Genomic DNA, 17,346 nt, shown 5'->3' on the forward strand with positions numbered 1-17,346 from the left:
CCCATGACATGTCTGCGCAGTCTCCCAAATCTGCGCACCCGCGTATCTGCGCGATTTCTAGTAAAACTTAAAAGAAGATACGCAATGAGCATGAACTTTGCAGTACACATGCAATATAGACAGGTATTCATAAAAAATTCGACTCAAAATGGTGGAAAAATAATGAATTCAGGGCATTTCATGTGACGGCCTCAAAATGCAGCGTTTGTCATCAAAATCCCTGAATCGTGTGCAAAGTGAATGAGTGCGCAGACAAGGGGTAGGCCTAGCCCTAGGCCTAATAGCCTACCATTTTTTTTCAATCTGAAAATGACTGCCCGAGGTTTTTTCAAGGAAATCTTATATTTTCTTTCATTTTTTAATGAGAATTTGGTACATTTACTCTTTATAATATAAGGAACACTATTAACCAAAAGATTTTGTGAAATAAGAAGAAATTCATGTTAAATCTTAACTCAAATTGTTACGTGCGCAGACTTGGGGCCCACCATCATACTGCTGATTGATATTTTTCTGGTAAAATTAGGGCTGAGAAACCCAAGCTAACAAGCTACATGTACATGTCTTTTGTTTTGGAAATTTATGTCATAATTTATGCATAACTCCAGGCAAGCCTAGGTCGGCTGTGTGCCTGTTAATTTGGTTGTGTTTAATTCGATATGTGTGTTGGATACATACAGAGTATAGCGCTGTGCTTCTTTGTCGCGATTTGGGACTGACGAACCAAAGTTAATCAAGGAAATGTCTCTTTTGGCAAAATGTATGTGTATATTTGTATAACTTATATTTAAGTCATGATTTTGATACCAGATGGTAGAAAAGATGCCTTAGACTATTGATGTTAGATGTAGTAATTAATAGGTATGTCTAATTTTATTTGTATGTCTATAAATGCAATGATTAATGCTATAATTTATTCAGTGTTTCCATTGACACAAAGTAACACTCTAGTGTTTCTTTGGCACTCGACTAGTTTGGTTAGTGCTCCTTTGGCATATGTTGTGACTCTTTGGCACTAGTCTGGTTCAGTGTTATATTGACACAAGTGAAGCATTTATTCGGATTGAGTTCAGTTTGGTAACTCTAGTGCCAGTGAAATAGTGAATGATATATGAATATTTATGACAGAACTGTAAAATGAATTATGATTCTTGTGCTCATATTTGATTAGATATATTGTATTTATGTTTTTCTCAATGGTCACTTGTAAGAAGTAATGTTTGGAAAGGTCAACCTACATTTGGACCAAGCAATTTTGTGCTTTACAGCATGTTAAAATTCTTGTTGAAATAAAATGAGATGCAGTACAGGTCGTTGAGCAGACTGACAACTGTCTCAAATGCAGCTGTGTTCTCGTCTAGCCTTTTCCAGCATTGCTTCCGTGACATTTGGAAATTATGTATGACTTTGGTGAAGTTATTGATGATTGTGTGGGTTATATGTTTATTTATAAAGGACCAGTTCCAGGTTCAAAAGATGAATTTTTGAGGAAGAGGCTTCAGGCCTCAGTTACTTAAAAATGCCACTAGTGTCTCATTGGGAGGCATTTTTTTTTAGTTAGGCATTCTTTTAGTTAGGAATTCTTTTATACAGTAGTTAGTTAATTCCAAGTCAGTTATTCGCTCAGTTAAGCATCTAAATTTGAATGCATCCAATATTTTATAGGACAAGAACAGCAACTATTTTTTATATTTGAATCAAGTGATTTTGCTCCTTGTGTAAATAGGATGTAGTTTTAAGGAGTGCTTTACATGTATATAGGCTGAAACTTGTCAGTTTGGCAAACACTTTTACTTTCATTCATGCTCTCTACAATTTCTAGCTATTCACTCTAATATAAGCACTCAAGCGTAGAACCAGTTAGGGTTAGGAAGTTAGTAAATTTCATTATTAGTCAAAGCAACTGAAAGTTTGAGATTGATTAGTTCAGGCACTGAAGTACAGATTGCAAGAAATGAATTCTTAGATATGCAGGATGTCTTGATTTAAAGTACGTAAAGCCGAATAGAAAGTTCTGAAGTTGGCAATAAATAGGGATTAGTAATTTGAGGCTAATTTATTGTAGAGACTAGGGTAGTAGTCCATGGTTAGCCAGGAGAGAGTTAACATGTAGACGAGGGGTGGAGAGACCCGTTAGTAAAATTCCCGTTGAGTGGTAGCATAATGTAGGTATTGATATTTCTCACTGCTAGAAGATAGTTGATTTGAGTTGGCTCGAATTTGGACTGGAAATATTTTGTAGGTGGCTAATAGGAAGCCTATGTAGAATTGAATGGAGACCAGGAAGGCCCAGTATAGAACTACTGTTTAGGTTTAGTTGGAAAGACAAGATAAATTTGGTCGAATTGACTTCAATTGTTTTAACTTTACATTACATGAATTACCTCACTTATGTCTGATAGAATAAAACCCATAAAACTGAGCTAGCTTAATTACAGGTAGATTAGTAGATTTATATATTTAGAAGTAATTTACAGGATACCTGTACTAGATAGCACTAATAAGATGTAAATTTGTACATATAGGAAAGATGAATTATTACAAGTAACTGATTTGATACCATAGTTGTACGTGCCAAATGCATTGTACAATGCTTTTTATTTATGGAATTTCTTGGCTTGATTGCCATATTGTTGGAAAGAACAGTTAATAAAGTTATTTGTTACTTGTTTACTTTAACGATTTTGCTTGATTGATTCATTCTTTAAAATGTCTGGTCACATGCTAGTCACTATGGTAGTTATTAAATTAGTACTTCAACATCTCATTTAGATAGTAAATCAGAAAAATCATAGAACGGAATCATTGTTTAGTTGTTATGCTAGACGCTTAACCATGTCATTGTGCCTTAGATTGCTTGCTACCGTATAGGAGAACCGTAACATATAGTACATGTGATGAGAATCTGCCCCAGTTAGAAGTTGTGTGTGATAGCTCGAGTTTAGTTGTGCTAGCTTAGACACTAGTGGATAGCGTTGCATGTAGTTTGTGATGCTATGTGGAGTTGGTGAATCAAAGAAGTTTGATTGATTGTGCACGTTTTAGTGCATGAGATTAGTAGTTAAAATCATTTCAAAAGTGTTCTTAAAATGTTTATTAGGTGGTCTGTCGATGACAGATCACCTCTTGATTTCACCAGAATTTTCTTTCTTTATTCTTTATTTATTTTTATTTCTTCCGTAAACTTTTTTGTACACACGTTCACTCGAAATCGACATGGTCAATTTCCTTCAAATTTCTGTCAGTCATCAAGCCCTATGATTTCAAGTTAAATCAACTTTTTCAAGGTCATCAGGTCATCGCGACGTCATCCAGGCGCCATTTTGTAAAAATCAGGTCATTATCATATCTCAATAACGAGTCATCAAAATTCAACTATATTTGGTATACATCAACTTCAGGTCAACGGTCAACTAAAAATTTCATCAATTCCGCGCGCGCACCTCGACGCGCATTAAAATTTTAAAATGCTCAAATTCGTTCCACATTAATTTTCCATACGTTTTAGGCCATTTTAAGCATTTTGCAAAAAACGCGCGCGCACACACATGCGCGCGCGTGTTCGCGCGTAATTGCATCTTCCAACATAGAATCGCCAAATTTGTTTATATCAATGCATCAATAATATAATTCTGAACAATTTGATACCTTGATCAACCAACCTTCTACGACAAGTAATAACAAAATTATCACCCGTTAAACTTTGCAGCATGTGTGCGCGCGAGCTCTCACTACAGGCCATATATGGGCAAAAACATGTCTATTGAAAATTCACTGTAGCTCTTTAAAATAGTCCGTTGACCCAAATTTTTTTTTCATATATCGATAGAGTATGAGTTGTAGATTTGATTTCATGTCACCATTGCCCCTCAATTTGATCATGACGTCATCAAAATTGCGCCTAAACTGAAAATTTCATTTTTTCAAAAATGACGTCATCAAATTTATGCAAATTTGATCATAACTCTGTGAATATTGATCATTTTTCGCCCAGATTTTGATGTGTTGTAGTTTAGAATGTACTCTTTCTCGTCAATTCCATGGATTTTTATTTTGAAAAACGCATCATGGTGTAAAATTGCGATGAAAAGAGGCATGTCATTTTTCCTCATATTACGTGTAATCTCTATGGGACATGACTTTTTCTCAAAAGTAGATTCTACATTCGTCTATTTCGTGAGATATATCTCCATTTTTTCTTGTTAGTTATCCCTGAGCTTTTGATATGATGTAGCTGAGATTCTAAGTTTTCGGAAGTGTGCCCTCCATTTTTCGATCAGATGCCAGGATCATACCCGTTTTTCGCCAGGATCATGCCCGTTTTTCGCTTGCAAAATTGGATTTGTAATTCTCAAATTTGCTTACGTCTAATCTCTATGGGAACGTGTAATCTCTATGGGGATTATCGTGGCTCAATGGATAATGCCCTTGACTTGAGTTCTCGGGGGCGCAGGTTCGAGTCCTGGGGGTGAACAAGATGATTTTTTTTTTCATTTTTTTGTCTTTTTACCACCTCGTACATGATCCTTTATGATAATTAAAAGGTATGAAAGTTGAAATTTAGCAAGATTAAACAGATTATAATTTTTTCATATCACATGTATTTTCATATATCAAAGAGACCCTTTTCACAGTGCTTTATCATCTCCCGTCTTTCACAAGTATTCCATCCATAATGATTAATGAACATTCCGTTGTCATCATGAAGATCATATTGATCTGCTTGAACATGGTAATAGTGATCATGATGGCGAGAATAAGGACAGACCACCTAATTCGTCCGCATGACGAATTAAAATCTAGTTTATAATTAGTTGTTAACTCATCGATATTGTTGCGAAGTGCAAGTTTGTTGTGACACATGAGCCTTGAATTTAGAGATGTTCTGCATGCACTGGTGTCGAGTTTAAGTGAGCATGAATGTTTATGATTTCTAGGGTGTCGGGGTCAGAGGTGACCAATTAGAAGTTGTGGTGATTGTGACATGTTGAATTTGTGTGCCAATGCGCTTACAGCAATTTGTGAATGATTAAGGCATTTAAATTACAATGTTGTTGTTGTTATGGGCCAGTGAAGCTGGCCCATGACGCTCTTTTAAAGTTCAGATGGTGGCAGCGTACTTTGTGGAGAATGGTTGATGATAATTGGTGGCAGAGTATGATAGGAATTTTCAACATATTTTCCATTCTTTATTTTCTCTCTTGTTTCTTTCTTCTTTCTCAATCGTTTACTCTATCATTCTATCTTTATCCTTGATTTCTCCATCATTCATTTTTTCTATTTTTCATTTCTTACTCGATCTTCTCTTTATCTGTTTCCCATCTTGTTTCACAAAACCCCTCTCTTTTTCCTCTTACCCGCCTTCCCCTCTATCTTCTATTTTCGCCGCAATAATTCATTGCTTTAAAAATAACAATTAGTCTAGACTAAAGTTAGAGGAAATACAATCAAGAAACATTCTCACTCGCTATTCCAAATATTACATAAATTATTTCATATTTACTAACCGTTTTCTTTGCATTGGGCTTGAAGCATACCCTTCCGCAAAAAACAATTATTTTCTTGAGTGACAAATAACATCATGATTCCGGACGCTCGCCGGACGGGTGAAGATGTTCTTGATTAATGATGTAATTAAGAATTGGGGTGTTTTTTTCTTCATATGTCATATCGTGAGTAAATTCTAAATTTTTTCATATCAAGTCTGAACAAAGTTTGGAAATATTATTTAATAATTTGTGTGTGCTAACTAATCTTCATTTTTGTCTTATTAGCTGCATGTTCCATGGCTTTTTTTCCAATATTTTGCTAGTTCCTTAGCATTACACAAATAAAGTTTGTTACGATAATAGTCTTGTTTAAACACCAGCTCGGAATCTATATATGTCCACACCAGAGAAGTGTTAAAACAACACCAGTTTGGAATCAAACCAATGCTGTTTTGATACTTCTTGGTGTTGTATAAACACATATTTGGCGTGAGGCCAAAAACCAAACTGGTGTTGTTTAACATTTCTCTGGTGTGGACATATATAGATTCCGGGCTGGTGTTGAATCAACAATTCAGTTTTTGCAGTGTAGCCCGGCGACATGTGCACGCTTCCCTTGCTTGCCTTTCCAATACAGGAATTTTTCAGCAACTATTTTCTGAACTTGCTACTAGATGGTATATTGGAGCACTTGTGGTCGCATGTGGATCTTCTGAATAATGAAGAGTTAATTTCTCTTATTTTTTAACCATCAGGTGCAGGCACATGGGCACGATGTCACCAGAATGCTGGCTTATAGCATAAGGCCAAAAGTATACTTCAGCCACATGCAAAAAGGTGGGTCCTTTGAAGAATTGCTAAATGAATTACAAAGGAAGGAATCTGAGGAAAGCCAGCAAGGAGCAGGCCAAGGGATAGTTCCAAGGGATAGTGATGATGATCATGATGGCGATGATGGCGATGATGGTGGTGATTATGAAGAGGAAGAGGAACTACTATATGAATTACAAAGGAAGGAATCTGAGGAAAGTCAACAAGAAGCAGGCCAAGGGATAGTTCCAAGGGATAGTGATGATGATCATGATGGCGATGATGGTGATGACTATGAAGAAGAAGAGGAAGAAGAGGAAGAGGAACTACTATATGAATTACAAAGGAAGGAATCTGAGGAAAGTCAACAAGAAGCAGGCCAAGGGATAGTTCCAAGGGATAGTGATGATGACGATGACGATGATGAAGAAGAACTCTGGACATTGCAGGAGGAAGATGAAAGAGGATATTCCAGTGAAGATGGACAGGAAGAGGAAGCTGTGGAGGAAATTAAAAAAGGTCAGTACTCTGTTAATAATTCCTTAAATCATTAACCCTATTGTTTCTGAAACTTTATTAGTAAAAGCTTGTGTTCACATAACACCAATATTGAAGAGATGAGATTAGTAGCAATCGAAGGTTACTGATAATCCCCACTTAAAACATCCATTTATAAATGCTTTCAAGCCTCTATTATGTTTTGAGTGTCTGCATTCAGAATACATGAAATCGCACTCAAATACAACTCGATAAACGATAACCCAAACTATACAGTCCAACCTCTTATTTGGCCTCCCTTTATCAGGATCTCTCTAATATCCGAATGCAATCTTCCTGTGATTTTCCCTAGTTTACTCAAATAATTACTGGGAAAACAAAGATTTCAAGCATAATCATTATTACTAAAAAAAATGTGAATTATATATTATTCCGAACATCTGTAATAAACATTCAGATGAACTTTCATGTTGATAACATGCTTTCAGACACCTTAGACCCATGCAACTGCATGTATTAAACATAGAGTCTCCCATATTCAGGTAGAAATAGGATGCGAAGTGATGTGGGTGACATGAATTCACAGTATTACATGGTAGTACAAGGTGTCCAGTATCCAGTAGAACCATGCTCGTAGTGAGCATGGCGAATTCGCTCAAGAAAACATGACCTGACAAAAAAAATGTGTAGAAGGTTAATTCATTATCTTTTGTTTGCCAGCAGATGGGAAAATTAATTGTGTTATACATTCAAAGGTATAGAATTAAGATTTTGAATAAATACTTACATGTATAATAATAATGTGTTTTCTGTTTATTTATGTACTAAGGAACGAAAAGGAAGCAAGGACAAGATGGGAAAAAGGCGTCCAAACCAGCAGGTAAACAATTTACACTGTATATTTGTACATGTATACAGCAATGATTTGAAATGTAGAGGATATGTTCAATGATATCCTGCTGTCAGGTGCAACTTCTTGTACATAGGACAGTCAGTCCACCTTATTGAGCAACAAAGTGTCTTGGCATGCATTTGTGTTGCTGGGGTACGATAGCATGAATTCTATATAGTTCACAGTGGTAGGCAGTCTGCTTCACGAATGAGTCCGGAACTTTGGTGAGTGACTAGTCCCTGAAAGATCAGTCATGCAACACAACATCTTGGCCTTGTTGCATAGAACTCTATAACTAGAGATAAATTTTAACTGGAGATTTTTTATCATTATTTTGGGGGTTTTGTGTTCAAGTCAAAAGTCAAAATATGTAATTTTAGTCCTCAATTGTCACCAATTGTACCGGTTTTATGCAATGGCCCTTGACAGAATGTAAACATGTATGGACCCCAAGTCAATTCAATTCAGGTTTACAAAAAAACATGATTGACAGTCAAAACTGGTTTTAATGTGGATTGGAGATGAGTTTGTGAAATGGAATGGACCTGTAAATGCGAGCTGTAAACCGAAGATGACAGATGATCATACTCCTTCATGAAATATCAAGAAATATATATATATATCTAGTTTAATTTGAACCATTCCATCATTTTCACTGTTGATATGACAAATAATCATGTTTTCAAATATTTCATACTGAATTATAGAATTGAAAGTTGTAGAATTTATCCTTTTTCAGAAGTTAGTGTGCCACTGATACACCCTCACTTCCCCTCATACTCCCCAACATACATGCACAAAATAGATATACTCTATTAATCATTTTATCCCTCGAGATTAGAAAAAAATAATAATAGGCCTACACTGGTAGAAATTTTCCTATAAGAGTCTTGTAGGCCTATTTGGTTAAGGAAGACCTATACTCATGATTCATTTTTTAAAATGTCCTACCTTTATATTCCCTATCCCTTTAGTTACATTTATTTAGTAATACTATTATTCACCCTACATGCAGATCGAATCGAGCGAAATTGCCCACTTTGTAATGTTGCGACAAGAACGCTTGCCCGGCATCTTCGCCGCAAGCATACACAGCTGAAGGAAAACGAGATCTGGCATTTCATATATCAAGCCAGAGAACGGTGAGTATAGTTCTTTACTCACCCATTGCCTCCAAGATTATCTGAATTTCATAGGTTTAACACAGGGACTACCCAGTTCCTGTAACCAATAGATTAAACTCTTTGCAAGTTTTGTTTGTAATTTTGTACAAGTGGCATGAAAATCATTGACAGGAAGTGTCGCTGTTATTCCAGAACTGAACAATAAAAAAAATCAATATTCTATTTCATTATGAAGAGAATTATAGGAGAATGGACAACTGAATGATGGAAATACAAAGCATTTTCACATTTGCACCTCATAATTGTGTTATAAAAGGTTATTGATAATTGATAAGGTGTGATCATCTGCAGACTGCAGTTAGCAAATTTATACTTTCTAAAGATTGAAAATATGCATGGATATATTAAGTATTTGAAATCAAATTTCAAAATCCCTGCATTCTGGTCATATAAAACTCGGAATTGCTTTCATGAACTGGTATTAAACCAACATGTTATAAAATAAAAGCTATGGGAATCATGTGTTCAGAGAAATTCTTATTTCTTACAGTGTGAGTATATGATGTAATATACATGTGACATACTTCTTCTATTTTTTAGAGTCCCAATTCAGAGGAAGAAAACCAGAGATGAAGGACGAGAGAGAACTGGACAGAACTGTCCCCTTTGCGCCGCAAAAGGATTAACCAAACTCTCAGACCATATGAAGAGGAAACATAATGGCCACACAGTGGAAAAACAAGGTACTTTGAATAATTTTGTCAAAGCAATCTCATGGGGTAAGCCATTTATCACATTTAAACTATAAAAAAAATCCAACAACAGAAAATCAGGCATAAGAATTTTATATTCTTGCAAAAGTGGATTTATTACACATTTGTAGTTGATCATATAGGAAAAGGTATGCAATTAGTCATAAAGGTAATAATCTCCCCCCTGCACACATATACACTACCAGCATGATGTTTCTGGTGTAGTAATTTGTAATGGCTTATTGTGAATAAACATTGCAATGATTTATTTTGAAAAAGTAATATTTTCCACTTCGAGATTAAGAATCCTGTCCATCTGTGTTTCCAATAATGGCTTCATCAAAGTTTGTATTTTTGTCTCACCTGTGAAGCAGAGTGAGACTATTGGCGCCACTTTTCCGGCGGCGGCGTCAACACCAAATCTTAACCGAAGGTTAAGTTTTTGAAATGACAGCATAACTTAAAAAGTATATGGACCTAGTTCATGAAACTTGGCCATAAGGTTAATCAAGTATACTGAACATCCTACCTGAGTTTTGAGTCACATGACCAAGGTCAAAGGTCATTTAGGGTCAATGAACTTAGACCATGTTGAGGGAATCAACATCAAAATCTTAACCTACATGTAAGGTTAAGTTTTTGAAATGTCATCATAACTTAAAAAGTATATGGACCTAGTTCATGAAACTTGAACATAAGATTAATCAATTATTGCTGAACATCCTGCTTGAGTTTTGAGTCACATGACCAAGGTCAAAGGTCATTTAGGGTCAATTAACTTTGGCCAAATAGGGGGTATATGTTGAATTACCATCATAGCTTAGAAAGTTTATTGGTCTAGTTCATAAAACTTGGACATAAGAGTAATCAAGATTCACTGAACATCCTTTGCGCATTTCAGGTCACATGACCAAGGTCAAAGGTCAATTAACTTTGGCCATGTGGGGGGTATCTGTTGAATTATCATTATAACTTTGAATTTTTATGGATCTGATTCATGAAACTTGGACATAAGAGTAACCAAGTATCACTGAACATCTTGTTTAAATTTAGACCCCAGGGTTTAGATTCTAGACCACTAACGTCAGACTCTAGATCTAAGAGTCTAGATTCTAGATCTAGAAAAGTCTATATCTAGAGTCTAGCTCTAGAGCTCTCACGTTATGGTGGTGGTCTCCAAGTCTGTTAACGATTGGAGTTAAGATTTTAATATGAATTCTAGATCTATCTATTTATTTCATAAATTCTTTCAGTTGCATAATGTTTTATTTTGTTAGACCTCTAGATCTAGACTCTAGATCTATATTCCAGATCCAGACTAAAGTCCTATCTCATAAAAATTTAAAAGAAATAGATCTAGAGTAGACCTAGGCCTATAGGTCTAGATCTAGGCCTAACGTAGGTCTCTACAAATCTATCTGCGTCGTTGTGCCGCCGCTTAAGGTTTTTCCACAAACTATTTTAATCCGTAGATCTACATAATTATGGTAGTCCTATATACTTAGACTCTACCTTTGTCATCACGAAAATTGGCCGATAGTGATTGCAATGGTCAAGATTGACCACCAATGGCATTTCCCAGTCGGCGACCTCCCTGTCTCGGGTGCGCGGTACGATGTACGATTCCTTTGTCTATCGCATATACTTGACCATAATACTGAAAATAAAATAATTGCCAGAGTAGATCAGGCTTTAATTATTCCGGCAAAGATACCAATACCACTGAGTGAAAACAACTTCTCCAAGAACCACTGTACTGAAAAGTGACCTTTGTTTTTCATTTTGCTTCCTTGTCCATTACTGGATGGATAGTTGAAGGGAATGACACCCCTGCCATATCATTTTTCTAAACAAGTCTAATAGACTAATGAGAGACAAGACTATTTTTTGTAAACAGTTGAGGTCTGAAATTGTATTGTACTTTAAAAATCCCAAATTCCCAATCAATCAAAATTTGCCGTTATTAGGTAATTATTAATTTTTTGAAAATATTCCCCTCTTCATATTCCACAGCACCAATTATGGATTGTCCTCCTCCTCCACCACCTTCTTGTGCTTCGTCTATGTCTGTTTCATCCCTATCTCCCCCTCCATCCTCATCTGCTGCTCCATCTTCATCTCCTGTTCTATCTTCATCTCATGCTCCATCCTCATCTCACGCTCCATCATCTCATGCTCCATCCTCATCCGCTGTTCCTCCCACACCTTCACATTTTGTTGCTGTATTTAATCACCCCTTATCTGCTCACTCTCATCATCATTGTAATCATGTACATGTACCACTTTTCAATTCTTCTCAAACTCCATCTGGATTTTCTTGTAAGTGTTTTGCCTTCTTTTTTTTCCTTTTCTTGATCATTTTGTTTGTCCTGTACATTATCATGGTCATATCATATTTGTTTCTTTGAAGTTGTGTCTTTTCTTTGTCCATTGTTTGTGTATCATTTTGTATGCATGTTGTGAATGTAATGTCTGAATCCTTTGCTGTGAACAGAGCTACCTACATGTATCTTTTTTCATCTTCAATGAGGGAAATTCTTAAGGTGAGCTTTTAAGATTTCCTCATTTTGGACAGTATTTCAATGTTAAAGACCTAGACTGGACCCCAAAATGAAATTGACAAATCATATCATATACCAATTGAAAGCTTTATAAAGATAGCATTGTAAGCTTTAGGCATTTTACTGCTTATCAGCTGAGTACTTTCCTTAAAGTGATTGTTTAACATTGGTTTGACTTTTAAAAAATCTGAGCTCGAAGGTCACACATGTCACCAGTGTCTGTGATATGTTACAAAAATGAAGCCCAGAAAAAATTGCATTCGAAAATAATTATTTAGTGCTTCAAAAATTGAAATATAAAGTGACCGGAAACACCACCTTAATTTCATCCCATACACTTATGTGTACTATTTAGGCGTCTAGTAGACGCTTATTTACAAAATCAGGGTTTGCCTTGTAGTTTTAGGTTTTCTTTCTCAATAACAGTTGTTTTCAGGGTTTATTAGTTCTAATACATGCACTTGTACACATGTTTCATCTTGGTTTAAGAATTTTTTTAAATCGGCTGCTCACAAAGTTAAACCATACCTTTAAAGGACAAGTCCACCCCCAAAAAAGGTTGATTTGAATTAAGAGAGAAAAATTAAACAAACTTTAACACTGAAAATTTCAGATGTAAATTAGGAAAGTTATGATATTTAAAGTTTCGCTTAATTTAACAAAACAGATATGCACATCCTGGTCGGTATGCAAATGAGGGGACTAATGACATCACCCACTCACTTTCTTTTGTATTTTACTATATGAAATATGAAATATTTCGATTTTCTCCTTATTGTCATGCGAAACAAAATGAAATTGCTTCCTGAACATGTGGAATTACCATTAATTTAACATTGTTTATTTCAACCAAGAGTGTGCAAAAATTGAAATATTGTAGAATTCAAACAATAAAAAAAAAAGTGAGTGAGTGGCTGACATCATCAACTCTTTCATTTGCACATCACTAAGTTGCACATAGTTACCATCATATCTCTGTAAGTGTATTGGTCTAGTTCATAAAATGTGGAAATAAGTCACCAAGTATCACTGAACATCTTGTGCGAGTTCTAGTAGTTTTCAAAGTCAGCACTGCTGCTATATTGAATCGCGTGATGCAGGTGAGACGGCCAGAGGAATTTCACTTGTTACATTTTAAATTCCTTTATCTGAAGGCACCAGAAGCATATTTACTGGCCAAATGTCAGCAGTGTTTGGTTGCAGGGAAAGTACTGTATGGATGCATTCATCCATGTCATCATTCTATTCCCTTAATAATTATGATTATTTTATTCATTTTATTTTTTATCTCCTTAGCCAAAGATGGCATCTTCGAAAGGTATTTGCAGTTCACAAGCTTCTATTGCAAGGAGAAGACGGCTGAGCAGCATAAAAGCCAGCTTGAAAAAATTGATGATCTTGCCGGTGGCCTGTCAGCACTCTTCTCTGACCATGATGCAATTTACAGGTATATGGGATTCAATCTGGTTAATATATCCTTGGCCAGATACCCTATATGGAATAATTTGAAGACTTATAACACACTGAATAGTGAATTAAAAGTTACATAGTATGTGTTAATGCATGTAATGAAAAAAAAGTAATGTGTCACAATATTTGCTCCCTCAGAAAAATTAGAAATTTATATTTGAGTACAAAATGAATGTATATCCTCGCTCTTAACCCTAAACCTACCAGGGGGAGGGGGAATTTTGCCCCCTTCCAGTTTTAGTATTTTTTATTTATTCATTTATTTAAAAACAGGGAAGCCCATTCAACAAAGTGTTGGTCTCCCATGGGGCCCTGTAACAGTGTACATAGCATAACATAACAATTATGAGAATTCATTTACAAAGCAACATCATAAGAGAGCCATAAATGAATTAGTAAGTACACGTGAAGGAAATAAGGAAATACAATTAACAATATAAGTAAAATTATTTTAAAAGCAGATGACGTGAAAGAAATAAGACGTGTATTGTTACAATTACAATGAGCCAAAAATCTGTTAAGAAAGTAAGCTGAAGTAATTGTGAGTCGAACAATATCAAAATAGAGCTAGGGCCATATGTTAATTATATATAATGATTGAGGTACAGCTTGAAAAGAAGAATGCTTATGGGTCATGATTAGATAATGCTCAATGTTTCTAAAAATGAAATTTAAATGATGCAAAGCTAGTTTGGGATCTTATTTCAGTTGGTAGGTTATTATATAGGGATGGGCCGTCATAGCATAATGCGTTTTTACTGTATTCTGTGCGACATTTAGGGAGTACTAGGTCGCCTCTTGCTGACTGGCGGGTGTTAATTTGGTAAATTTCACCAAGTTGGAGAAAATGAGGTTTCGTGTGATTATTCCACATACATTTTTTACTTCGTTTAATGTTCTCGGCATGACTATTTATGACTTTTTTTCAAGTATTGCAAAACTTTTGAGACCAAATTTGTCACTCTCAGTCATATCACTTCAAAGCCCCATAAGTAATGATTATGACAATATTATTGTTGGGGATATTCAGAAGATTAAGTTCACCCAAAAATCAAATTCTTGAAGCTTTATTTTTTTATTTACAGGTAAAAAAATATTTTTGCCATAAGTTAGCATAAATTAATTAATATAAAATACATATATTAGAATTTAAAAAATCTCACTACACAGTCTTGTTTATTACATTGGCCTCTACCTTCTCGCAAATTTTCATGAGCTAAATCTGTAGGGGGGGTGGCCAAAACACAAGACCCAGTGGGATTAGGGTTAACTAATTATTTTAGTTTTAGAAATATGTTGAAAAAAAACACCAAGAAGTTAATTCTAGGACAACTTACTGTTTTCCTTTCTATGTGACATTAAGTTGTAGCATCTTTATTTAATAATTTTGCCTTTATCCTAGTGTATACAAACACTTGAAGACCACATACCAGCCAAAAACGGTCGGCAAATATCTAACAAGTGTGGCAAAACTGGTGGCTATGCTCAAAGTAGAATATGCGGAAGTCGAGAGACTGCAGATTACGGACAGAGACCTACAAAGACTGGAAAACCTCCTAACTCCCTTGTCTAAGAAGACATCCATGGGAATAAAGGAGCGAGAAGCAGAGCTTAAAGACAGCATTGCAGGTTGCATTAAAAAAAATTGCTGCGTTATCATTTTTGAAAGGTTTTTGATTAAGTTCATTTGAATCATCCAGTTCTCTCATGAGCTTTTCCAAATCATTTTCTTAAGAACTTTCAGATACCCATTTGTTTATAAGTTATGCATGTTTTTTCTAACATATTTTTTCATTTGTTTCAAAATGTTCTATTTGCTTAACAATGTTCTGCCTTTTATGAATAATGCAAATAATTCATTTTTGTGCTTTTTTTGTATTGATGTTATCTCTATTATTTTTAGCTCACTTGAGCCAGCTTTAGTTCATCATGCATTGTCTGTAACTTAACATTTTCATATTCTCTAGAATGAGTGTCAGATTTAAAAAAAAATTGGTAGAAATCGCCTTTTGGATATGGGGTGTGAAGTTCAAATGTTTCCCTTAAATCCAAAGTGGTTCAGGGGACAACCCTTCTTTTGCAAACTGTTCAATGTTACTATTGCAGCCCCATTTGCTAAAACTATTAAGGTTTCGCCCATTAACTTCAGCTTGGAAATTTAAATCAATATCAAATTTGGTAGCAAGTAAGAAGTAAAATGAGCAAGAGTTTCTAAACACTGGGACGAAAGGTCAAAGTTTAAGGACAAAGGTCAATTATTGTTAGAAATGGGGGGTGTTCATATTGCATAGGTCAAGTTGGATATAAGGTTAGTCTCCACCACCAGGATCTTTCATTTGTGATTACACAAGTATTTATGGAATTTCAGTGTCATATCTTTATGATAACCCCCCCCCCCCCCCACCAATTCTCTGCCATTTATAATGAAAAATATTATAGTTTTTAGAACTGCACCATAAATATTACTTAACTTTAATTTCCATAATCACATTTCTTACTGGAAAAGATGTCATGAACTCACAAAATACAGTGTAATACAAAATCCATTTAAAAAAATAAATGTGTAGGTGTGGGATAGGCAAATGCTAGAGGCCTTGTAAAATAGTCTGGAACCTACCAAGGACAGGTGCCTGATCTTACTGCCCTGTCCACTCGCCCATAGGAAAACCTCGGCAGGCTCATTACTCACAAGGGCTCTAGTAGTGCAGGCCTAGGCCTAACCCCTAGACAGAACAGCCATCATCAATCGAAAGCAAGTCTAAACAAATGGGATGCATGATTTTGTTTTAGACTTTCCAATCAATAATTTCATGTGTGGATCCTATTTTGAATTTCACAAGAATGCATATAGGCAAATTATTACATGAAAGATTCAGGCAATAATTGCAGGAAGGCAGAGGCATACCAGTCAATTGCATGCAGTCAAGTTTTTTGTAGTTTTTGTTGTTACAACTGTTCATTGTTTCAATCTAATAATAGATGCAATGTATACTCATATGCAGAGATAATAGTTGCTGTTTGTTTAGTATTTTTTAAATGTTAAAATGTCACTGAAGTGATACCATTTGACTATATAATGCTTATATGCATGCTTCTAATCATTAATGTTAATTTTATTTTGTAGGTGTCACCATGTTCGGTGGCAGCAGCATCAATAAAGTTTGATATTTATACTGTTCGGTTTAATATATTAAAAGTTTTTCATGCACAGAAATTTTTCAAGGCTTTCCTTGTCCTTCATATACATATGCATATAAAATAGCTGCAAAGATGACTCACCCCAAATCTTATCCACAGTGTCTCGAAATAACTTGATTTGTAATCTGTTTAGAGGTTACAAATATGAGTCTACCCCAAATTTGTAAATAGCACAAAACATATTAACTGCAGGTTTTATACACCAAATCTGTTAAATGTTAAAATTTGGCAAAACATCTTACTATGCAATGTTCCAAAACAACAAAACCTAAGCCCAGTAAAAATGCAATTGACGATTGCGAAAATTTAGGAGAAGAAAGATGCAAGTTTATTTAGTGATGCCTTCTGATCTGACTTTCACTTTTTCCCAAATTTTATTGCAAGAGCTGTAGAGAATAAGGGGCTGGGGCATCTTCCCGCAGGAATAACCACCTTGTACTTTATTTCAAGTTCATAATTGCTGATTTTATCATATTCTTCTGTTACAGAGGAACTGCTATCAAAGGAGGACCTGCAGATGTTTTACAATACCCTCTACAAGCAAGCATGTGA

At 35.3% G+C, this 17,346-nt stretch overlaps 1 protein-coding gene across 1 annotated transcript; it reads left to right on the forward strand.

Annotated features, from left to right (window-relative positions):
- Positions 1–85: 85 nt before the first annotated feature.
- Positions 86–17,346, forward strand: LOC135154098 (probable serine/threonine-protein kinase kinX). The gene is made up of 6 exons (XM_064099329.1): positions 86–6,818; positions 7,627–7,677; positions 8,705–8,831; positions 9,414–9,556; positions 13,423–13,573; positions 17,283–17,346. The coding sequence occupies exons 1-6, from the start codon at positions 6,275–6,277 to the stop codon at positions 17,344–17,346; spliced, it is 1,080 nt and encodes a 359-aa protein (XP_063955399.1). The 5' UTR covers positions 86–6,274.

This window comes from Lytechinus pictus, chromosome 5 (genome assembly GCF_037042905.1).
Source record: "Lytechinus pictus isolate F3 Inbred chromosome 5, Lp3.0, whole genome shotgun sequence".
Lineage (NCBI taxonomy): Eukaryota > Metazoa > Echinodermata > Echinoidea > Temnopleuroida > Toxopneustidae > Lytechinus > Lytechinus pictus.

Excerpts from the sequence above, each read along its gene's own strand:
- LOC135154098 (XM_064099329.1), top strand. The coding sequence starts at position 6,275 with ATGCTGGCTTATAGCATAAGGCCAAAAGTATACTTCAGCCACATGCAA. Across the intron at positions 7,678-8,704 it reads AAAGGCGTCCAAACCAGCAG|ATCGAATCGAGCGAAATTGC; the intron begins GTAAACAATTTA and ends CCCTACATGCAG. Across the intron at positions 8,832-9,413 it reads ATATATCAAGCCAGAGAACG|AGTCCCAATTCAGAGGAAGA; the intron begins GTGAGTATAGTT and ends TCTATTTTTTAG.